Consider the following 25,972-nt stretch of genomic DNA (forward strand, 5'->3'; position numbering starts at 1 on the left):
GCTCCCCACAGGCACCACCTAGCTGTAGCAGCAAAGATCATCTACATTGATACTCCGCAAGCCACCATACGGTACATGGTGGAGGGTACTCTGCACCACTACTTGTCATTTCCTTTCCGTTCCACTAGCAAATAGTGTGGGGGAAAAAATGACTGTCTATAAACCTCCTTATGAGCCATAATTTCTCATATTATCCTCGTGGTCCTTACACACATTTCTTGGTGGCAGTAGGATCGTTCGGCAGTCAGCTTCAAATGACGGCCCTCTAAGTTTTCTCAACTGTGTTTCTTGAAAAGGATGTTGCCTTCCCTCCAGGTATTCCCATTTCGGTTCCCGAAGCACCCTTACTAACTCGAGGGCTATCTACTTCAATTTCACTATAAACTACTTCTGACATCAACACCCCCCCATCAACTGTAATCAGGGTTCCTATCCGTACTGAAGACCGCGTTAAACTACATTATTCTGTTATTAAAATATGGGACTGCACTTAGAAAATACACAAATACGCAAGAAATTCAAGAATTAGACTATAAAGTGCACGCTCCTTTTCCCACTCCTTGACAGCCATACTCTCGTGTTGTACTACTGCTACTGCAATGGAAGCTGGCACTTACCTCTCTGAACTTTAATTCCATTTCAAAATTTCTTCCTTGGTTTTCTTCTCAATATACAAATTGAATAGCATCGGAGGTAGGCTACAGCCCTGTCTCACTCACTTCTCAACTACAGCTTCCTTTCCCTTTCCCTGAACACTTATCAGCAATCTGGTTTCTGTACAAATTATTAATGATCTTTCACTTTCTGTAGTTTATCTCCGCTACCTCCACACATTCGAAGAGAGTAGGACCAACACTGCCAAAAGCTCTAAGAGAGCTATAAATGCTATACTTGTAGGTTTGTCTTTCCTTAACCAATCTACAGAAAGTCGTTCAGTCAGTATTGCTTAGTATGTTCCTACATTGCTCTGGAACCCTATCAGAGCTTTCCCCCAAGTCAGCTTCCTCAAATCTTTCCACACTGCTGTAAGTATCAGTATTCTGCGAACACAAATTTTTACAGATTCTTCAGTAATATATACACGCCGTATTCTTTGCAGCTGGCATTATTACATTAGTTTTGAAATCTGTGTCTTTTGATGCACGCAAGGTGAAATAGTTCTGTCATAGTTGGTCATCCAAAGGATCTCAATAACGAAGGGAATGTTTTCTCCAGATGAGTTAGATCTTTCAGTAGTCTGCTGAATTTTTCTAACAGTATGGCATCCGTATCTCAATGTTTTAGAGGCCTTCTATATATTCTTCCCATGTCTCAGCCTTCTCTACTTTGCTAAGTACTGGCTTGCCAACTGAGCTCTTGACATTCAATTGCGGCTGCTTTTTCTCTGAAGGTTTCTTTCATTTTCTTACAAGTGACATTTTATAGTATAAACAGGCAACCTTTACTAAAAGCGGTTTAAGATTCGTGACTGGTACATTTAGCTATCTCAAGAGCGTTACAAATCTCACAGAAAGTTTGAAGTGGGACACACTTGCAGACAGACGATGCACTAAACGGAAGGGACTGCTCACTAAATTCCAAAATTTGATCTTCTCCGACGATGTAGAGCATACATTATTGCCACCAACTTTCAAATCGTGCAATGATCACCATTCAAAGATAAGGGAAATTAGAGCTCGTGATGAGGCATTCAGACAGTCGATCTCTTGCGCGATCTGCGCGTGGAACAGAGGGGAAGGGGGAGTGGGACGGGGGGGGGGGGGGGGGGGGGGGGGGGGCAGAATATGACTTTGGCGCGAATCGTGCCCCCCACCACACACCGCTTGGTGGCTAGCAGAGTATATATGTAGATGAACGACTTCTATTTGGCCCTGTCTTGTCTATTTGATCCTATGCTGTATGTTTCTTCTCACAACATTAGCGATCGTCATCTATTACATTCCTTTCCCTTGTTTCAGTCAGTCGTTACCTATATTCCCTTGAAAATTCAGCAACCTGTGCAGATTCCATACCTCAATTCGCTGTATTCTGCGATTTATTCAATTATAATCTGTAGCTCACATCCGATAAATTCTAGTCAGAGTGTACATTTGCTTCTGTAAATATTTTGCAGTTAAAAATCTAGTTATTAAAACTAGTACCTGTCTCTCTTCACATACCCAAGAGGATACTATCACCATTAAGTCATTCAGAAGAGCTCAATGCCCTCCAGAAATGTAACCGCTGAAGTTTCCCTTTACTTTCAGTCATTCGCATTACCAACATAGGAAGGCCATGTTGGCTAATGCTACAATGCCACATCGGTCACTCATCCAGACTGCTGCCCCTACAATTACCGGAAAGCCTCCTGCCCCTGTTCATCAGCCATACGTTAGTCTAGCCTGTCTATAGATCCCTCCTCCTCAACCCCCCCCCCCCCCCTCCCACATCGCACCCCACTGCAAAGTGGGTATACCTGCGATACAGCTGTCTATCACTGAGATACAGGAGCCACTCCATTGTGCTAGGGTCCATGATGAAGGGAGGAGGAGGGGGGGGGATATAACTATGATAAATTTAGATATGTAATAATGATTACTACGTGAGCCGAAAGGCTGTTACTGCAGTCTGGAGCAAGAATATTCCACATGGAGACTAGAAACTTGCATGTGGTGTTTTTCAAAATGCATCTTTGATCCTGAGACTTAAGTCCAACATTTTCTAGTACTTCCGAGATCTGAATTTTATTCAATAAACCTTTCACATACACAAATTTCCAAGGTATATAGAATTTACTGCATCAAGAAAAAGACAGACAGCAAAAAATATACTTGTTTTAGGACTTTACCTGGAGCTCCTGTAGTCTCTACTATCTCCCCAGCCATCACCATTGGCACATTGGTTACTGGTACTCGAATAACCATCGTTTCGGCGCCCCCGGTAACTTGAGCTGCCACCACCTCCACTGCTACTACTGCTGCCGCTGTATTCTGTGCTCTGTTTGCTGGCTGAAATATTTAGTTGATGCCATTACATTTATTCTTCAACACGAAAGGGACAGATAAAGAAGTGCAGTGAATGAGACGAAGGTAGGGAGGAGAGGGGGGTGGGGAGGGGAGGGAGGGAGAAGAGGAGGTTACAAAAATTAGAAATTAGCCAAACGTGTCTTAATTTAAAAAGATGGTGAGGTTTTTGTATACTTTGTTATGGTATTGCCACAAGCTGGGATACATGATGCACAATATGTGTTGTTTAGTAAATTGTAAAGGCTCAAAAATTTGAGGCTTAGCTGCATGGCTTCCCAAATATGAAAACTTCATCTCATCTGTTATTAAACAGTCACTGAAATAAAGCAATGAGGCACAGAAATCACCTGCACAGTTTTTGTCACAATTGTCAGAGTCACAAACTTAAAAAGTGTGGACAGTGAACAAACACGAAGAAACTGTATTAACAGCTTCAGTAGAGGACCAGTACCCTGTTTTGAATGCAAAAAGCATTTTCTGCAAATCATATTAACCTTACTGCTCAGATCTGCAGTACTACATAATAATATCAGTCTCCAGTACAGCACGTCTATGTAAACTTTATGTACTGAGATTAGGGGAAAGGGACAATGTTAAATGTCAATCTCTTAATATACATAGAGGATTAAAGTTCTATGTTTTGAGTCCAAATTATTATTCTTATTCAAAACAAAGACTCTACCCACAATGTTAAATTATTACAAAAGTTCTGAATGTTCAGGAGATAAGAGCAGATCTTAAAGTCATCAGTTTCCCGAATGAAAAGCAATCTGCCTTAGCCTTTGCTGTTTATTCATGAATTAAGTAAGGAAATATTCTAACACTTCACAACAACCTGCTTACTATCTAATATGCAGCAAGCAACCAGAAGAACACGTATCTCACATACTGACCAGAGCTTCATCGAAATGGGTAATTAGCAGCAAAATATACAAAGCAAAGTTGTTCTACAATTTGTGAGTGTCATTTCTGTGAATCCATCTCTTCAAAAGATTAAGGGCCTATATTCCATACGGTGAGAGAAGAGCTCTGACAGCTGATGCGGCCTTGGCGCACATGCTTCACGCATCCACGATGGTCAATCAGATCGTAACCTTTTATTTACATTACCGTGGCAACACCCCAGTGTTGCCGTAGTGCCGGGCGACAGCTGCTTTCAGTCAGTTGCACCACGTGCTACGTTCAGGTTTGCGTGTATATGTCTGCATTACGCTACTTCTGAGAGTTTCTTACTGTGTGTATATGTGGAAAAGAGTGGATAAGTAGAAAATGGCTGCCTGTAGTGCAGAGAAGAGGGATTTTGGGAAAGGAGTTACGCTGAAATCCCAAGCACACAAATTTATATACAGATTGCGTGTTTACTTTGAAAGGGAAAGGAACAATGGTGGGCCTTTGATATCAGTGAGTAAAGTGGTTGACAGAGTGGCAGAAGCATTGAACATCACTACAACGACAGTGAAAAGTGTCACAAATGATAAAGAGGCTGCCAATTCAGCTGTGAGCCCTGTTATTGTGACACCTGGAATGTGAAGGAAGAGAGCGTGTCATGTGACAAACAGACAACTTTGACGAAAATGCTATCAGGCAACACATATGCGTACAACAGCAGGAAGGAGTACCTGACACTTCAAAAGTTGATGGCATCACTGTAGGAAAGTGGTTTGTTCACAGGCACAATGACAAGTCTCTCCATTGTTTAGAAAAAAAATTGGCTTATGCTGGAAAAAGTTCTCAGGACAAAAGGTATTGATGGAGTGTGGGGACATTGTAGCATGGAGATGAAGTTTCCTGCGTGAGTTGCTACCAGTGAGTCCGGAAAATATAATATTGATTGACGAAACGTGCGTCATGCATGTTCCGTCACATGGACTGATGACACACGCCACTGAACTACGAGTGTGCCAACTGATAAGGGAGGGCGACTAATTATAGTTCATGCTGGCTCTATGAAAGGTTTTGTGCCCGGTGCTATGATGATGTTGCAGTCAAAAAAACTGTCGACTACCATGAGGACATGAATGCAGATACATTGAAACACTGGTTCATTACTCGTTTGCTACCAAACGCTAGTTCTGGTAGTGTTTTTGTAATGGACAATGTGCCGTCCCATTCTGAACAATTAACCAACAGCTGCTGCAAGGAGAGTCGAAATAGTCAGCTGGTTGAACGATAATAATATAGGCTTTCAACAGAATATGCGCAAAGCAGAACTTCTGGAATTAGTGAAACGATACACGCCGCAGAAGACGCATTATGTGATTGATACATTAGCAGATAACCATAGCCACAAAGTTATACATCTTCCACCATACCACTGCCATTATAATGCAACTGAACTCATCTGGGCTCAAATAAAAGCAGATGTTGCGGAGCAAAACCTTTATGTTGCGGGACACAGAAGCTGGTAAATGAGGCTGTCACACAAATAACGCCAGAAAATTGGAAGAACATCGTGACCCATGTGTGGAAAGAGATTACAAGGTCAAACATAGAAGAAGGTGTAAGAAAAGAATCCATTCATAATATTGTGATTTCTTTATCAGACGATGAGGACAGCAGCAGTTAAGATACCGAAGACTATGTGGTCATGACAAGAACTTGCCCCCTTTCTATCAGCAATTTATCGTAGATCGCTGGAAGAACGTGAAGTACCTAGCGACTGGAAGAAAGCGCAGGTCGTTCCCATTTTCAAGAAGGGTCATAAATCAGATGCGAATAATTATAGGCCTATTTCGCTTACGTCAATCTGTTGTAGAATAATGGAACATGTTTTGTGTTCTCGTATTATGACGTTCTTAGATAATACAAATCTCCTTCATCATAACCAACATGGATTCCGCAAACAGAGATCATGTGAAACTCAGCTCGCCCTATTTGCCCAAGAAATTCACAGTGCCGTAGACACTGGCGAGCAGATTGATGCCGTATTCCTGGACTTCAGGAAGGCATTTGATACGGTTCCGCACTTACGTTTAGTGAAAAAAATACGAGCTTACGGAATATCGGACCAGGTTTGTCATTGGATTCAGGATTTCCTAGAAGAAAGAACACAACATGTCATTCTTAACGGTTCAAAATCTGCAGATGTAGAGGTAATTTCGGGAGTACCACAGGGAAGCGTGATAGGACCTTTATTGTTTACAATATACATAAATGACTTAGTTGACAACATCGGTAGCTCCGTGAGGCTATTTGCAGATGACACGGTTGTCTACAAGAAAGTAGCAACATCAGAAGACTCATACGTACTCCAGGAGGACCTGCAGAGGATTAATGCATGGTGCGACAGCTGGCAGCTTTCCCTAAACGTAGATAAGTGTAATATAATGCGCATACATAGGGGCAGAAATCCATTCCAGTACGATTATGCCATAGGTGGTAAATCATTGGAAGCGGTAACGACCGTAAAATACTTAGGAGTTACTATCCGGAGCGATCTGAAGTGGAATGATCACATAAAACAAATAGTGGGAAAAGCAGGCGCCAGGTTGAGATTCATAGGAAGAATTCTAAGAAAATGTGACTCATCGACGAAAGAAGTAGCTTACAAAACGCTTGTTCGTCCGATTCTTGAGTATTGCTCATCAGTATGGGACCCTTACCAGGTTGGATTAATAGAAGAGATAGACATGATCCAGCGAAAAGCAGCGCGATTCGTCATGGGGACATTTAGTCAGCACGAGAGCGTTACGGAGATGCTGAACAAGCTCCAGTGGCGGACACTTCAAGAAAGGCGTTACGCAATACGGAGAGGTTTATTATCGAAATTACGAGAGAGCACATTCCGGGAAGAGATGGGCAACATATTACTACCGCCCACATATATCTCGCGTAATGATCACAACGAAAAGATCCGAGAAATTAGAGCAAATACGGAGACTTACAAGCACTCGTTCTTCCCACGCACAATTCGTGAATGGAACAGGGAAGGGGGGATCAGATAGTGGTACAATAAGTACCCTCCGCCACACACGGTAAGGTGGCTCGCGGAGTATAGATGTAGATGTAGATGTAGATGTAGATGACCACTCGTATGATTATCTGGGGGTTTCCATTCTCCTGCATAAAAAAATAGAGATAGCATCCTTATTCAATATTTTACACGTAACATTTGTGTAATTTGCTTTACCTTGTAATGTTCAAAATCTGACTGTTCAATTTTTATTTTGGCTGGAATCACAGTCATGGTAATTTTTTAATGACGTTAATGCAGTTTGACAGTAATAATTTTTATTTTATTGTTACACAATCCAGAGTACTGTAACTTATTTATATGTCAAAGGTATCAGACTGGTATGAAATACAGTGAAATCTGAACTGAATAACAATAAAATAAACATTGTTGCCGTAAAATAGCTGCAATATCATTAAAGAAATTGTGTGTGTGTGTGTGTGTGTGTGTGTGTGTGTGTGTGTGTGAGGTGACAAACACTGGTAGCGCATGTAAAAAAATATTCCATCATGGAACACATCAGTCAGCAGAATGCTGCCCCTACAGGAATGTTGCAATGAATGATGCGGCATTTTTAGGTTCTGAAGGAGCTGAGTGTTGCTGCGGGCTGAAGGGTGGGACGGGAAGGTCTGTCAACCAACTCCTCCCGCCGCTGGCTCACTGCCCATCCATGTCTAATACTGGCAACTGTAATGCCAGCTGTCAGAGCTCTTCTCTCTAAGTACGGAGTATAGGTTGAGCAACCAGAAAAGCAAAACTTTTTGAACTATACCAAAACACAAATTATTAAGTTGAAAAGGGCATATTTCATTGCATCTCTCAACGGTGACACAGAGACAAACATTCACACACCTAAGGGACTTAATGGTTTTAATCTTACAGCGGATGATACAAGTTGAGAAAGAGGACCACATCTAGACAGCAGACAATAAGCTGCAAATGTTTAAAAATGATGAGAAAGTGCAGAAACAGAGAAAAACTATTTACGGAATTTGTCAGGCAGGTCATCAGTGGCATACCAAACTGAATGCAGCTCTATAGTCAAGAATATCTCAAGTGACACATGCACATCACATGTGTGTGCGCGGACAGTGGAAGGTAACTATCCGCCTGTACGTGACATCGCAACTGCTTCAGAGGACACAGACAGAGGAAAGGGAATCAATGATGAATTAACTTCCACATTTGATGTTGAGGACCTTGAGTATATTAGTTGTTATCTGGACACTAAGGTCAATCAATCAGGTGCCAAAATTACATTATGTCAAAGTGGCTATGCCAGAGAAGTGTTAAATTAATTTAGAATTTCTAAATGTAAAGTGAGGACCCCATCATTAACAGGAAACAAACTGGATTCAGTTGTCAACACATGTCCATCTTCCACTTAGGGTATTGGTTGGAGCTCTGATATAGATTGCTATAGCAACTCCATCTCATACGTCTTACAGATTCAAGATGATAAGCCAATAAAACAATAATCACAACACAGTTTGTAGGCAAGCTTGTAAGTGAATTCTGAGACCTCAAGGAAATAACGGGCAACAAACTGACCTATATCAAGGACTGACGACACCACCCCAATGGCTCACCTTGCAGCTAGAGATTCTTCCCCCATGTCAGACCCCTGCCCACCTGATGCAGGGTAACATTAAGAGAATAAATAATGTTTAAGTATTTTTTACAGTCGGGTAGAGAGGAGATATATAATAGTAAGTGTGAAATACCTAACGTGTAATGAACACCAATATGACTGACAATACTAAAATATAGTGAGAGAAATAGTTAGGTCAGTAAGTAGGTGTGCACAGGTGGGTGTATACTATGGCTCAGCTTGCAGATGTGCCTCCCACAACCAATCACAACAGATCTGTTACAGTCCCCACTTTCTGGGAGGAAGTATAAAATCCTGGTTAGCTTTTTTTCTTCATCAGCTAGTATCAAGACTAAGGAAATATGCAGAAAAACTCCCAAAAAATGTAAAAGAGTGCAGGAGAAAAACAGCCAATTGCATCTAAAGGTAATTGAAAACAGAATGACAAAGTAATGAGTAGGACAATTTTGAGAGGATGTAAGGTCTATGCTCACCACTCCCAGGAGCAGTATGCAGTGAAGCACCATAAACCTAACCACCTCTTTCCAGAGGCAAAAGAATCTGGAAGACGCGCTTTGTGTGAAGAGCCACGAGGTGGCATTCCGTCAGGAAATGAGATACTGTCACAACCATAACACAGAGGTGGCTCATTACATAATGGCTAAGGCTATGGCTGTGTGTTAAAATCTGGCATGACTGATGAGTGTGTAGCAACAGGTAATAATTTTCTTCTGGGAGGAATGAAAGAAAGATCGCTGTGCAGTCATGGGCTCATTGATAGGGCACATTTTAACTGAGGGGCAAGTAGCCCACCACTTCAGATTTTACCTCCATGTGGTGAGAGGGGCTATCTGCACCCACACATCCGTAACCGTAATTGCGAAATTGAATACTCTGCGTGAATCACTTCCCTAGCTAGTCAGTTCATTCCCGACACCCAAATTATTTGGGAACCTAAAAAAGACAACTGAGCAGGTAATAAGACTAAGGTCAAGTAAAATACAGTGAACAATAGATATCGGGGTTTGATAATAGTAACACCAACCAACAGCCTAGAGACTGTTCACTGAGGTGGTTCAAATTAAAATGCGGTTGAGGGACACCTGCTTCATAACCTGTTGAATTATCAGCCCTGCAATAATGACACTATCTGTACCTCGCAACAAATGTTCCTGAATATTCCTAGCCATTGTTTTACAGCTGTAAGTGAAAATGACAGTCACCTGATACTACTGAAGAACTGAGAGGAACAGATACTTTAAGGCCATGGGGAGGCAAACTTAAAGTCCCTGAAATAGATTGGTCGTACTTAATGATCTGGATAGTAACTAAGGATTAGTTCACAGGAATAGACAGCCAGCACAGTCTAAGAAGGGTAGTTCGATGTGGCGGCACAGGGTCTTGAGCTAAGCACCAATTCAAAAACTCATTGCAGTTACGTGTGATAGGCTCAACACCCTCTATATGAAAAACTAATCTGATAACTTCAATAAGGAAATTATTGTACGATGAGTACGTAAGTGAGCAAGAGTTAGTACCACCAAAATTGAAGGGGTAAGATTTCGGCTTTGGTGAGGAGACTGGCTCTAGAACTAGTTCACATGGCACCACTGCCAAGTCTTACTTCACGATTATGAACTGGGTCTAATAATTTCAGAGCTGAAAATGCCACGGAGATAATTACGGCGACCGCAGTCCAGTCAGTATGACATTAGGGCTTGCTAAATACTAAGCAGAATAGAGTGATCTGGTCCCCCAGAGGTGTTGGCAAGGAATTTCGATGTTAATGTGATAAATATAAGGCAACCATGTCAGCTTTATACCAAAGAGGAGTCCTGTCAGAATTAAGCAACAGCATGTCAGTACTGGGTCGGGAAAACCTGTTGTACAAGGACAATAATACATGGCACAGTCCATATCAACTCAGGAAGGCTAGGAAAAAATCTTACCTTCATAGTATCTGATGTTATTGAATTTAACATATGTTAAAATAAAGGACTAAGTAAGGAACACACATTTTTTGTTTTCTCAAAAAAGAAAAAAAAAAATTCTTGCTCCGAGATGCAGAACTCCAAAGATCAGACTGCGCATACCATTTTGAACACGCAGATTTTGGAAAAAATTTTACAATGCTGTATCTCTGGAACATTTCTAGATAGGCTATTTTGTTCGTTTTTTATTTGAAAGATAATTGCTTTATGATAACAAAAAATCCTCTGTCTGGACTTATCTGTCACAGTTCTTTTACTACAGCATTCTGAATTTTTTTAATATAATTTATGGGAAATTTTTTTTTCAAAAATGCCAATCCATGGAATCTTTATTTTTTTCTGTTGATTAGTACAAATATAGTTCTACATTCCCTGAAAAGGAGAGCTTCCACTTTTAGGTTGAATAGGTTTTATAAACAATCGAAAGTTTTACCACACATAAAATCTGTTTTATTACCATATTAACACATAACAGGCTCTTAAAAATCAAAACCTAGCCTTCTGTAACATAATTTTAGTTTTGAAAGATGAGTAAGAGACTCATTTTTCAAGCATTTTAAATAGTTCTAAAATTTATGTGAAAGGTCCAAAGACTTAAAATGTTTCAATTTTACAACCTCTGTGCACTCTGTTTTGTACTGAAATTAGCCAGTCAATGAACTAAAAATGTGTTCCACTGTTTCATTATCTTCCTTCAATTGCCTTTCACACACACACACACACACACACACACACACACACACACACACACAAACACCCCTTCTCTGGTTGTGAATCTGAATATTATCCTGGTATTGGCCAAATGAATGAAATTTCTTCTTTCTTGCTCTTTAAAGTGTGTGCAATATGAGTTCACCCCTCACTGAGTCCAAAAATGTGTGCTCTGAATTCCTTTCACAGGAGTAGTTTGTTTGGAACATTATTTTTTCTGCTCACGGAATTCTGCCATTTCCTATTTGGACAAAAGAATGAGGGCTGTGGATGTGTAAGATTTCACTACTCTCTTAAAATCCTCAGCATTCTGAATAACAGCTGTATTTGGTCTGGAAAGATTAGGTTTTGTAGCATGGTGCTTCAGCAGGCCTCTTACACCATCACAAGGCCCCTTCCCATGACCAGTAGCACTGTACGGCCAGTCAGTTGGCACAATCAACTTCACTCAAACAGCTGGTAACAATTTTTAAAATGACAAGGAGCACCATCAGAAATAATGATGATCTTCTATGCACTCGTTTGCAGTTTAAAAATTTTGCACATTGCTAGCAAAATGTGCCGAGTCATGTCCTGTGTCACCATTTATAACTGCAACACTTGAGATCTTGTTTTGAAAATATATCACCTCCTGTAAAAATTGTAACCTGGTCATTACTCCAATGGTACCCTTTTACTTCTAGTTGGAGAAATACAGACCAGCTCTCAGCTAAATCACAGTGAAGCACTAAACATAGTTCTTCAGCCTGTTCACACCCTTTCACCTCTGCAATATGATGATGTTGCAATTTCTTCAGATGCAGGTGTGTTACTGCTCTTACTGACCATTTACCAAGTTCATCAACGAAACTCAAAGGCAACAGTTTTCTTCATTAGTTTATTTTCCTCCCATGTCGCAATGTAATTTCTGCAGAGTTATCTGCTACATCTTCCAGGCCAAGTATCTGTTAAGACTGCTCTTTCCAATGCAGTCACCACATTCTTGAAACAAACGAGTCTCTCACTTGATGTCACAGACTACTAATGACTTCACGTGCCCAACCAAGGTGTCATATGTCACGTACAAAGTTCAAAAATTTGCACAGTACACACATAAACAGACATCTCTAGATGGGTGCGGAACTACGCACTTGGGTCATAGTGCACAAAATTTTGATCTTCCAATATGTGAAGTTGTATAGTTGCTCTTATAAACTGCAAAAGTTTCTTTAATACTGAGTCGTGTACCTCTTCACTTTCACAACTTTTTGACCTTCAACTGTTACCCTTATACTCCTTTTACAGATCTCTCATTTCTTGATTTGTCTACCATGTACTTTGATACTGATGGAACGTGGTTCAAAATTGTATTCTTTGAAAATGTCTCTGGAATAACAGTTCAAACTTGCACCTTTTCGTTGTAGGATGCACAATACTCAACAGCTGAATTGATATTTGCGAAAAATTCCTGGCATGAGGTGCAAGAGTGTTTTGGTTCATTTTCTTCTGAAGATGGAATTTCTACTTTGAAGAGTGTGGTCAGTTTTGCTGTAGTGTATTCATCCATAGCTTTAGTAATTTCTCTGCACTTTCTTGATGCCTAGAGCTCATGACTCAACTTCACTGACCACGGCTCCTTAACAGGACAAACACCTACCTCTGCAGTTGACTGATTCAGGGTATTTAATTCTTCCTCTATTGGTGCAAAATCTACATCATCTGCACCATGGGAGGCTTCACCTTGTTCCAGTACTATCATTGTTGTTATTCTGTCAAAACATTTAGAACACAAAAAATAGCCATTGGAAACATCTTCACTTTGAAACAGAGCCTTCAAATGAGAACACTTATTCCCAACCCAAACAAAGTATGTTTATTTGTCTTATATATCATTCTTTTATGGATATGCAAATAGTCTGCACACTTCACTCTCCTGTGGCCCCAGTCAGAACACATTTCAAACAGTCCTTTTCACAAAACACACAGCAACTGTGTCAAGTGGTAAATTTCTCACAAAAACACAGAACTCACTGGAGTGTCTCAAATTTCTTAGAAGCCTCTTCAGTAAATAAATTAGCATGAACAACTACAATACAGAAACCTGCAATGGGCAACCACGACAAAGAAACTGACAAGAAACTACAACAAAGTCTAAGAAATATCTGCAAAGAGAGTGAAAAGAAATAACTGTAACAAAGACAATAGAAGTAAACATTGTAACAAAGAAATTAGTAAGAAACAACTTCAGTAAAGACATAAATTATTACCCTTTTAAGTTAAAAAATGATTTTTTTAAAATAAAACCTGTTCAACTTAAAAAGTGATCTTGATGGATCACGTTAGTGTGAATCTCAGAAAACAGTGAGAATCCGTAAGAGCCGGCACCACATTTTCCCCTTTAAAAGATATAGTGCATTTATAGAAAATAGCTGTCAGACATTAGCACTTATTCATTCAGACAAAACACTACAACAGACCTAGCAGCCAGCAATGAAGCATACTAGTGCAGAAAAGCACAGGTTTTGATGGTCATTTCTCATCACTGCTCCTGACTGTGAACTCTGTATCGCAATACATTGACTAAGTAGGTATTCCAAGTTCAAAGAGAGTGATATTGCAAGCAGAATACTGTATTTACTCGAATCCAAGCCGCACTTTTTTTCCGGTTTTTGTAATCCAAACAACCGCCCGCAGCTTACAATCGAGTGCAAAGCAAGCGGAGGTTCTTAAAAATGTTGGTAGGTGCTGCCACAACTAACTTCTGCCGTCGAATATATGTAGCGCTACACAGGCATGCTTTATAGGCTCAAAGACAAATACTGGCACCAAAACCTCTGTGTCACTAAATAAATTAAAAAAAAAAGGTGGAAGATGAGCTTTTTTTTCTCCGCCCCGAGTTTCGACCACTGCATTTTCATACATTATCCAACGACATTATCCAACGAAGTAAATACAAATTTCGTATTGTTTATCTTCGAATGTCGCAGAATTTCAATTTACTACGAAAATCCAACTGGTAAGACTGTTTGGGATGTTTGTCAATATGACCAACTCTACGTTCAGAATTTTTTCCTACCTGTGAGAAGAGGTGGTTGCTAATAGGAACCTGATGAAATGTGAATCACATGCAGTATTCTCTTCACCATAAGAATAATACGAATATAAACATTTTGCCACGTATTCTTTCGTGTTTGCTGCTATCTTATTTACATTCTGTCTGCCCAATAAACTACAAAACTAGAGTGAGACAACAGCAAACGCGGAAGAATATACGTATCGTGTCATGTTTATATTCGTATTATTCTTATGCGTAATAGTGATACTGTCAGAAATGAAGCACTGTAACTGACTAGATTTTTAAATCTAAGATGACTAATTTCTGTGCAGAATTTGATGTACTAAAGAAGCGGCCGCAAAGATTTTCAAACGGAGAAAAATTTTCGCTAAACTCTCATTCAGAACATCCTCTATCATTTGGTTCTTGTTGATCATTATCAAAGAAAGCAGCAGTGTAAGTAACAACAAATAGCAGTCTCTTGCCATTGTTTCGCTAATGAGACGATTGCGCTCTCTCTCTCTCTCTCTCTCTCTCTCTCTCTCTCTCTCTCTCTCTCTCTCTCTTTTTTTTTTTTTTTTACTGTAAGCGGCGGTAGCACGCACAAAAGCGAGCCATGCCGCAAGCGGCGACAGGCCGTAAACACGCACTATCAGAATGCGACAAACAATTCATGACACAGTACAGTAACGCATTTTCAGCTTAGAGTGACGTAAACACGTATAACAAAGAAAACAGCACTTATCAGATCAAAGCAAAATAAGGAAATCGATTCAAACCAGACGAAGCACGTGAAAAAGGAAGGGTACCCGTATAAATACGGACGGGGCACCTGACGCATAGCAATGGCTACCTGGTATAACTTAACTGCTAAGCTTACGACTCGAACCGAACTACTGTAGCTGTATCGTCATTCATTCGACCTAAAGTGTGTCTCATATTACAATGGATCAACTTTGTTTCGATTTGGAGGTGCAGCCTAAAACTTTTCTCTCCCCTTGAATTTCGAGTCTCAAATTTCAGGTGCGGCTTAGATTCGGGAAATTTTTTTTTTCCTTTGTTTCGAGTATCATTTTTCAGGTGCGGCTTAGATTCGAGGAAATACGGTAGACTGGTGAGGCAAGAGCTTAATTTCAATTGTGTGGGCAGGAAATCAGACAAAGGGAATGCTGTGCTGGCAGCTACCACATTTTTAACAAGCAAATCAATATGTTACCACACAAGGAACATGGTAGTTATAGTGGTGAGAGTACAACTGAAGTGGTTAAACCACAACAGTGAACATACTGCACAGTGAAAGGTAGCCACCAGTGTGCAGCAACACTGTTAACAGTCTTTGTAAACTTCACTGAAGAAAATGGGAAGATGCACTAATGCAAATTACTTCTTTACCACGTACTCTGTGACTATGAGCTTAGCATATTGGATGAGATATAGCTCATCTGGTGGTCAGATACTGGTAAGTTGTATCAGTGAAATGTCTCATGTTTCCAAGGTGTACTTTTCCTCAAGAGTTGCCTACTACAGCATGTATGCAGTCTATACATTACTACCACACAACAGTGCAACTCCCAATGCACCCCTCAAAATATCCACGTGGCTACTTCTTAATCACATATATGTTAGCAGATTCATCATTAGATATGCTTGATGAGATTGATTAGCTGCTTGAAACAGAAATTTTCTTTGACATCTTTACAATCATGTCAGTTGAGGGGAGAAGAAACTCAACCTTGCAAGTCACTGTTCAGTTCAATTGACTAGGCAAGATACCACCTCGATCAAGTTCTATGTGTGAGAGGTACTGTCATGCCTTGTACACAACAATAGCATTAACATTCAGGTCGACCACACTGTCAGCAATAAAATGTGAAATTTATTTCTGCGCACACAGAGGAAGAGTGATTATGTGAGGAAAGTTGTGGGAGAATTGTTCACAGGAACACAAATGGTAAATTCGTGCTTAAACTTTCCAGAGAAAAACCAATCATGCAACACTAGTATTAAAAAAAAACTATCTGCTGTTCGCAACAGTTAGAGACTGCTACAGTAACACCCAAAATTGGAGAGAGTGTCACTCAGTGTGTCATGAATTCTCTGCAACTGACTTACGTTCAGTACTACGCCGCAAGGTCTTGCGGCTTTGGGAGACGAAAAGGCATAACCTCAGCACGCACAACAAACTGCGTGCCACTGAGGAGACTACGAATGTGTGGCAGTCCTTCATGCGGGCTTCACATAGCGACTCTGGGGTTCTCTGCTGGCTCTATGTTGGTCACGCTTGGGTGACACACGGCTACCTCCTATGCCGTGATGACCCATCTCAGTGTCGGTGTGGCACACAGCTAACAGTGGCCCGTATCTTGGTGAGCTGTCCTCCTTTGGCTGCCCTGTGATGAACTCTACAGTTACCAGACTTGTTGTCATTAATTTTAGCCTCATCGGCTAATTTAGTTTTACGTTTTATAAGGGACTGAGGGTTTTATCACTCTGTATAAGTTTTATCGCACATCACTTGTCCCTTTGTGTTCTCCACTCTAAAGCTTTAGGGTTGATGTTTTAATGTGTCACAGAGTGGCTGGATTTTCCTTTTTATTCTCGTGGTCGGCCAGCCACGGTCATCTGCTCTCCTGTTTACCCCTTCTACTTGTTTCTTGCTTCTCTCTGTGGTTTTCTTTTCCTGTTTTTTCCTTAGTAGTGGGGGTTGTCCTGTCATTCTTCTGATTCTTCCTTTCTCCTGTTATTGTGCTGTAAGTTTCCTTTGGTCTCTTCTTTCGCTTGTGTTATTTTAAAGGGAACAAGGGACCAATGACCTCTTAGTTTGGTCCTTTCCTCCCTTGTTTAAAACCAACCAACCACCCACTCTCTGTCGCCCCTTCCCACTCTGTCGCGGCCCCTCCCTCCTCCTTCCCACCCCCTTATGAAGAAGAAATCCTCCAGTGTGTAGTAGTGTAATTGGCTCTGATCTCCATACACGGTTTCTGTATAGTCTGATTGGCCAGGCTGTCAGCAAGTTCGCTGCCTGGGATTCAGACATGAATTGGGGTTCAGACAAACACCACTGAACGACTGGACCATTCCAGGGCATAGATGGACTCCTGGATGGTTGCTACCAAAGGATGACGACGGTAGCACTGGTCGATAGCTTGCAGGCCACTCAAGGAGTCAGTACACAAGAGAAATGACTCCCAGGGCATGAACTGATGTGCTCAACAGCACGAAATATAGCCACCAGCTCCACAGTGGAAACACTGCAGCCATCGGGCTAGGAGTGCTGCTCTACATGTCAGCCATGGACATATGCAAAGCCGATGTGACCATCAGCAATAGAGCCGTCGGTGCAAACCACTTCGTGGCCTCAGTGCATTCAAGAATCAAGAGGAAGTGACAGCAAAGAGTCGTGGGGTTAACTGAGTTCTTAGGGCCATATAAAAGGTCCAGGCGAAGTCGCGGCCTAAGTGTACACCATGGAGGTGTATGTGAATAGACATCAAGTCAGGTGGTCAAGGCAAGGACTCCAATTCGGAAAGAAGGGATTGGACACGAACTGCAATTGGAAGCCCTGACCTGGACTGCCAATGCGGGAGATCAACCGCCTTCGGTGGGAAAAGGAGATGGCGATTCATATGTGCAGGAGAACTATGAATGTGTGCAACGTAACTGGCCAGCAGTTGTGCATGCCTGACCTGCAATGGAGGGACTCTGGCCTCCACAAGGAGGCTGGTAACTGGTCTCTTCCTAAAAGCTCCAGTCGCTAGGCGAGTGCCACGGTCAAGTAAACGCAAGCTGAGGGTGCCGCCGAACCATAAATCACATTCCCATAGTCAAAGTGGGACTGAACAAGGGCTCTATAGAGGTACAGCAGCGTAGAGCAATCTGCACCCCAGTTGGTGTTGCTCAGGCAGCAGAGGGCATTGAGGTGCTTCCAGCACTTCTGCTTAAGCTGACAAAGGTGAGGAAGCCACGTCAATTGGGTGCTGAAAACCAGTCCTAAGAATCAATGTCACCACTACAGTGAGTGGATTGGCATTAAGGTAAAGTTCTGGTTCTGGACGAATGGCACGACGCCGGCAGAAGTGCATAAAACATGACTCTGCGGCCGGAAACTGGAAAACGTGGGCTAGAACCCATAACTGCGCCTTGAGGATGGCTCCCTGTAGGTGCCGCTCAGCAACACCAGTACTGGTGGAGCAGTACAAAATGCAGAAGTCGTCTGTATACAGAGAAGGTGAGGTGGATGGCCCTACAGCTGCTGCTAGACCATTAATGGCCACTAAAAATAGAGGCGCACTCAATACGGAGCCCTGTGGGACCCCATTCTTCTGGATATGGTGGAGGGAGAGGGGGGGGGGGGGGGGATGGAGCTATGGGAGGCACTAACTTGTTGGACACTGAAAGTACGAAGCGACAAAAAATTTTGGATAAAAATTGGGAGCGGGCCTGTAAGACCCCCCTCGTATAATGTGGCAAGGATATGATGTCGCCAAGTCATACGCTTTTTGTAAATCAAAACAGATGGCAACCACATACTGGCGTCTGGTAAAGGCTGTTTTGGATGGCAGACTCGAGGGACACACGATTAACAATGGTAGAGCGGCCCTGGCGCAAGCCGTCCTGAAAGAGCCAGTAGGCCATGTGACTCCAGGACCCAACCCAACTGCCGACACACCAAAAGTTCCAGGAGCTTAAAAAGAACATTGGTGAGGCTGATGGGCGATGCTATCCACATGAAGCATGTTTCTACCGGGTTTGTGCACCAGAATGATGGTGCTCTCCCACCACTGCGAAGGAAAGATCCCATGGCACCAGATCCGGTTGAAGATGACGAGATGTCCCCTGCAGTCGGATGAGAAATGTTTAATGATCTGACCGTGGATCCAATCTGGTCCAGGAGCTGTGTCGGGGCAATGTGCAAGGGCACTGAGGAGCTCCCACTCTGTAAATGGGGTGTTATAGGATTCACTGTAGCATGTAGTGAATGAGAGGACTTTCCCTTCCAGCCGCCGTTGGAGAGTGAGAAAGGCTGGAGGTTATTCTCCGATGCAGAGGCTCTAGCATAGTGCTCGGCAATTGTGTTTGCATTGGTAGATAACATGCCATTTATTTTAACACTGGGAACACCTGTTGGGGTCTGGTACCCGAAAACACATTTAATCTTTGTCCAGACTTGAGAAGGTGACGTATGGCACCCAATGGTCGAGACACTCCTGCTCCCGTCGTTTGATCAGTTGGCAAACGCGAGTGCGGAGCCATTTAAAGGCTATGAGGTGCACCAGGGAAGGGTGCTGCTTATGGTGCTGTAGATCTTGCAGACACTTCTTAATTGCTTCAGTGACTTCTGGCAACCACCAAGGGACTGCCTTTTGCCGAGCGCACCCTAAAGACCGAGAGATCGTGTTTTCTGCTGCAGAAACGATTGCTGTAAACACCTGCTCAACACTCACATCGATGTTACCATGTGGGGGAGATTCAACGGTGACAGCAGAGGCGAAAGTTTTCCAGTCCGCCTTGTTTAGGAGGTTCACAGAAGGATCTTCATAGTATGTGATGTCAGTTTTGGGTTGAACCACTTGAATCAGTCTTTGTAAATGTACCTTGGTTACCTGGATAATTTTGGATTGCAGCTAATTTGCCTCTGAATAGGTAATATTGCTTGGAATTGGTGTTAGTCATTTATCATGTAAGATCTATTTTCATCTAGTTATCCTCACATCCTGGATATAAGGCAGGTGTAACGTTAAACCTTCACCTGTAATGTAGTGTCCCAAGTTGCTTCAAAACAAGCTTGTGCCACTGAAACTCAAAATAAACACTGTTAGGAACCGACTGTGTTGATAGATTGGTAAGAGGTCTACCTTTCCCCCTGCTCCCGCTCTCCCCCTGCTCCCCCTATAGCCTTGGGTAAGAGTCCATGGGCCTGACGCAAGGGCAGTGACAGGAAGATGGGGAATGGTCACTATCACACAGGTCGTCGTGCGCTCTCTAGTGGATAGATGTGAGAAGTCCTGGGCTCCAAATTGATAAATCAATGGCCAAGTAACTACCATGAGCTACACTGAAATCTGTGGCGGCCCCAGTATTTAAGGGGCAGGAGGCACTCTTCTGTGTGACATAAAATTAAATGTAGGATACCTAAAACCAGTAAAGACAAGAGAGAGGCTAGACATACACATTTCTTCAGTCCTTAGGTCCTAGTGATTTTTCTCTCTAATCTTGCTGCAGCTTTACATGGCGCGCTTTCCTTTCTGCGAAAGAACTATTACCTCATCATCAAAGTTCGTCAAACGTTTTGCTACATGAAAAATCGAAATGTCGTCGTCCAATACTAAAAAAGCTGTTAACACATACAATACCCAAGGCTGGTGTGGTTTCTCAATTTGATTAGGTCTATTTTGTCACTGTGTGCTGGAAAAAACAAAATAGGCCTTTCTAATATTGCAGCAATTGTGACACGCAAAATTAGCGAGACTGTTTTGGCAATAATGATCATTGTTATAGTACAACAACATAATTCACGAAGTACCAATACAAAATACCTATTTGGCCTACCCCAATCAAATAACTTTATGTTCGGAAATAGTTTCACATTTCATTCATATGCTCCAATTTCTCATGAACGAGACTGATGAGGATTCTCCTGGCAGAGACATCACGTACACTTCGCACGCATTCAAAAGTCAATTTATAATTCTTTCAAAAATCAACTTAGAATGTGTCAAAAAATGTCCAAAAACCAGCAGGGGTGCGTTTCAAAATCGTATGAATAATTGATAGACTGACGTGCGCTGGATGCTAGGTGCTTTGTGAAACGAAGCTTTTTTCCTCAATAATATAAATTTGTCCCCTCCCACTGAAACTGCCACACGGTTCAGATACCCCGGTTTGCAGCCAGCCTCCTCCCCCCCCCCCCCCCCGCCGCCCCAGATCCGTGCCTGCTGCGCACGTGTGAATCTGGCAGCTTGGGCGCGCCAGTAAAATTTTGCCGGGTACCCCATGAGGGTGGTTGCTGCTACTGTTGCTTACACAGCCAACAGCCACATTTCTGTAGCCAGAAGCGGGAGAAGGTATTAATTACTTATAGGCGAATCAACTGCGTGCGTGCATGAGCTCGCTCATAACTGCTTAAATGAATCTAATGTAAACAGTTGTGACGTCACGCTCATTGGAGGCAATTCGTTGTTATGAAGCATTGCATAGACTTCCTAAAACCTTCGATACATTTTGCTGTTGGCAGACGCTTGTACGTGCACTGTGTTATTTTATATGGCACACTTCCTTTGCAATTTAAGTTTTATTTTTGTTTTTTTCTTTCGTTCATGTTTTAACGCCGCAGTATTATTCTGCAGCAGCAGGATACAGTAATCTCCTTTGTTAGAGTATCGGTTCTTATCAGTCAAAATTACAATAATTTAACTGAAAACTAAAACAATGAAAAATTCCCAGAATTCTAAAAAATTCCCGGATTTTTCCCGGGTGGTATACACCTTGACAAATAACATTGTCTTGTAGCATTTCATTCTTGTTTTACAACTGCGAGCCCACACGTATTCCTTCATTACTGCATTAGCTAACATTACCGCAACAGCTATCGCAAAGTTTTATTGTCATATGTCCAAGTGAGCAGCAGTAACATAAGATCAACAGTGAGCTACGTCAGAAAAAAATTTAAGGTCCTTGCAAGAAAATTTACCAAATTACGAGCTAGGAGCACAGTCCCATAAGATCCACAAGGTAATTAGTAATAGAACATGTAGTCTGCCGAGTTCTGAAGCAACTGTGCTGCTTAATGCTTCAAGTGGGTCATTGCTGTGGGGTAACTCTTGCAAATGGTAAGAAGTTTAAGTTAATGAAAGTTCATTTTATCATTGTTTTAGCTCCTGTAATCTAAGTTCCATTTTACCTTTTTTAAGTTAAAGTAATACTGAAATGCAATTTTGCTCATATATTTACCTTGGTAACAGACACAGCTATCATTTACATGTGTATGAAGTGTGCCCTGTGCTTGCTTGTGGGTTAAGTTGTGCTTATCACTCTGTACAGGCATGACCGAAAAACTGCAATTTTCTGTCTTGCTTTAACTTTAGTAGTATGCTAAACTGAAGTCTGATCAGCACATTGTCTTCAAACTGTAATTTAATAAACTAGAATTCTAATTTCACTTGGTATTTTCACCATTAGTTTTTTTCTTCGTTGTGTCCCTCCTCAACACTCCCCCCCCCCCCCCTCCCTCCCAATTCAGATATTGATTAAACCTGCCCTCCCCCATTCCTAATGAAGACATTACTTCTTTACGGCCTTTTGCCTCTCATAATTTCTATACATATGATGAAACTTGGCAGCATTAATGTTTAGCCAATCTGGATACCTCTATCTTCACCTATTGTTGAAAAATCACAACATACTGTGTTAAAGGATGTGGAAAGGAAACAAAATAGGCATAAAATTCTATCTGTATTTAAGATGCACACATACTTAAAAGGACATGCATTAGAAACTACACATACTCTTGAGTGATAAGCTTTTAAAGCTTTTTTTTTACACATTACTGCAAAGTGTAATTTAAGGAATCACCTGCTAAAGCCTTGTTTCGCAGATGTGGAGGCACGTAGCGACCACCGGAAGGCTGGTGACCGCTCTCCAAGTCCAGACCAGCAAACTAGAAGGGGAGAAAATAACATGTAATCTTACAAGTTGTTTAAAATAACACCAAAATTTGTCAAATTCACATACAAGGCAAATGAAAACTAAATACAATTTAGCCACAGTTAACTTTTATTGGCACTGTGTGATCATCTCTTCAATGTTGAAAATAGAACACACAATTTCAAGCAGAAAGGGAGGTAGATAGTCTGCACCTTTAGATTTCACAGCTTCTGCACAGACAACTCTGCTCATTCAGTTTTTCAAACTATAATGGCACTTCGGATTTTGTACTGTTCACTTCCACGGCATATAATGAAACAGCTTTAGTCATAACAAAGTGCCAATCTCCTTTCAGAACTGCAGACCATGACAGCTTGCTACCTGTGTGCAAATATCACCTCACTATACTCCATTGGACTGTGGAGACACTTTAACAGTTTATGCCACAATCTTATCTCACTTGCTACCTACTGAGGAAATAGCTGAAGTAAACAGTCAATCTAGTCTTCCAGCTCTCTGTTCCTTCATTATCATCTGGCTGATAGTATCAATTTTTGAAAATTATCTTTTAAAAGTGTCACAATAATTCTGAAAAAGGTTGAGAAGTTTTAATATCAAATATGAGAAACTCTAATAGATTTGAGAATCAAAGATAAGGCACTTAGCAAACGGCTTCATAAGCAGACAGGTACAAATACTAGGTACCTAAAACCAAATTCCAGGCTTGGGAACCTACCCTTGGTCAGTCTTTCACAGCTATCGGGCATAAACCCTATGACGATAGGTCGACAGTTCATGCTCTTGAACTGGTAGTGACACTCATCGTGGACCAGTGCACTATACCTCCATCTACATCTATAATCTGCAAACCTTTGTTAAGTGTATGACAGAGTGTATGCCCCATTGTACCACTTATTGGGGGTTCTTCCCATTCTATTCACATATTGAGCATGGGAAGAAAGTGTTTAAATGATTGTGTGCTGTAATTAATCTAATCTAGTCTTCTTGATCCCTATGTGAGTGATAAGTAGGAGGTTGTAGTGTATCCTAGTTGTCATTTAAAGCGAGTTCTTGAAACTTTGTAAGAAGGCTCTCTCAGGATAGGTCGCGTCCATCTTCAAGAGTATTCCCAGTTCTGTGTCTTCAACATCTCTGTGACTCTCCCACCGGTCAAACAAAGCTGTGACCACTCACACTGCCCTCCTCCGTATACCTTCAATATATCCTCTTAGTCCTATTTGGGACTGGTCCCACACACTCAAGCATTATTCCAGAATGGGTCGGCAAAGGTGATTTGTAAGCAATCTCCTTTGTAAATTGTAGACTGATTGCACTTCCCCAGTATTCTACCAATAAACCAAAGTCTACCACCTGCTTTACCCAAGACTGAGCATATATGATAATTCCATGTGATATCCCTTTGACACATTAGACCCTGGTATTTGTAGAAGTTGTCCAATTCCAACTGTGACTCACTGGTATTTAAGACACTACATCTTTTTAGTTTTGTGAAGTGCATAATTTTATACATACGAACATTTAAAGAAATGTTTCCAACCTTTGCATCACCTTGAATCTTATCAAGATCTGGCTGAATGTTTCTGCAGGTTTTTTTCCAGACAATACTGCATTATAAATAATTACCATCTGCAGAAAGTCTAAGGTTACTATTAATACTGTTCACAAGGTCATTAATATATAACACGGACGGCAGGGGCACAACTGAAGTTACTTCTACTTGTAGCAATGACATACAAAATAACATGCTGGGTCCTCCCTACCAAACAATCTGAGAAAGACCTAGTTTCAAATGGGAGTGGTTTTAAAGCTTTAATATAATATGGTATTTGTAAAAGTGTTGAGTACATTCAATTTTCAGCATTTCACAAAAATTGCCGTCTTGGCAACAAAACTGTGACTATTGGAAGATAGTAGGTGAATGAAATTTTGTATTCCACATCCCTACGTCACTGATCTATTGTGTATCAAGTTTCATGTGTATCATTTCTGTACTAAGACACAATTGATGAGTACGATCTTTTATGTTTAAACACCACTGATCAAACTGTCTCTCTGCTGAATGCAGTCTGTTGTTCTGGTTAGTGCTCATATTTGGTTATTAAAGGGTACTTGTCATGTGTGCTTTTCACAGATATCCTCCCACAATATGAGTTATGATAAACATACTGATCACATGATATGTTGAGCAGCAGACAAGCACAAAGCACATTTAAAAGTTGACCACTGAGTATTATTAACAGTAATTTTATAACACTACTATACATTTGTTTTCATCTAACCACAACAAAAATGTAAAGACTGCACAGAATATTAAAGACATCGCAAAATTACTTTGAGCCTATCTACCAGAACATTCTCTTCCTGGTATGCAGCAACCAGTAATACTATGATTCTTAGGCCATTCAATTTTTTTGCAAAACATCACATAAATATCTTAAGATAGAAATGATTAGCAATCTACTGTAGTTATACAAATTATCTACAATTGCAACAGCAGTAGCCACATGTGTCCTGCTGAAAAACAGACTGCTGAACGGGGGGGGGGGGAGGGAGGGGGGGGGGGGGAGAAAAAAAAGGGTGGTGCAGGGGGACATACTTTGGTTTCTGTGCATGCACAGTCTTAACACATACTAAGGATTATAGAAGTGCTGCCTGAAAATGCACACTGCCACACTGTTGAATAAACCTTTTGTTATCATTGAAGGTATCATTACAGATTTTGTTAAATGTAGGAAGTGAACAAATCTGATAGAGAACTTCTGTTTGACCTTTTTTTTTGCGTAGGCTAGGCTTTCATGAAAATAACTACCAAGTTTCATGGAAAAAAATAATGTCTCTTCTCACTGATGAAGGCACTGAAGTTCTGAAAATCTTCAATAAACTGGCATATTATCTTGTATTTTGCTGTCAACAACATGGAGATCTAGCCACGTTTTGTGGAAAACGAGAAAAACACAAAAGATTAAGATTTGGCATCCTGCTGACTAGATTATTACAGATTCAGCACAGGTTCAGACTAGGAGG

At 41.3% G+C, this 25,972-nt stretch overlaps 1 protein-coding gene across 1 annotated transcript in view; it reads right to left on the reverse strand.

Annotated features, from left to right (window-relative positions):
• The window catches only part of LOC126457626 (ATP-dependent RNA helicase DDX3X), a 166,355-nt gene that overhangs the window by 123,096 nt on the left and 17,287 nt on the right, over nucleotides 1-25,972 (reverse strand). Inside the window, exons 2-3 of the mRNA XM_050094097.1 lie at nucleotides 22,856-22,940; nucleotides 2,828-2,987 (exon numbers count right to left, since the gene is read on the reverse strand). Coding sequence (XP_049950054.1) covers nucleotides 2,828-2,987; nucleotides 22,856-22,940 — 245 coding nt within the window. The remainder of the gene's footprint in view (nucleotides 1-2,827; nucleotides 2,988-22,855; nucleotides 22,941-25,972) is intronic.

This window comes from Schistocerca serialis, chromosome 2, assembly GCF_023864345.2.
Source record: "Schistocerca serialis cubense isolate TAMUIC-IGC-003099 chromosome 2, iqSchSeri2.2, whole genome shotgun sequence".
Taxonomy (NCBI): domain Eukaryota; kingdom Metazoa; phylum Arthropoda; class Insecta; order Orthoptera; family Acrididae; genus Schistocerca; species Schistocerca serialis.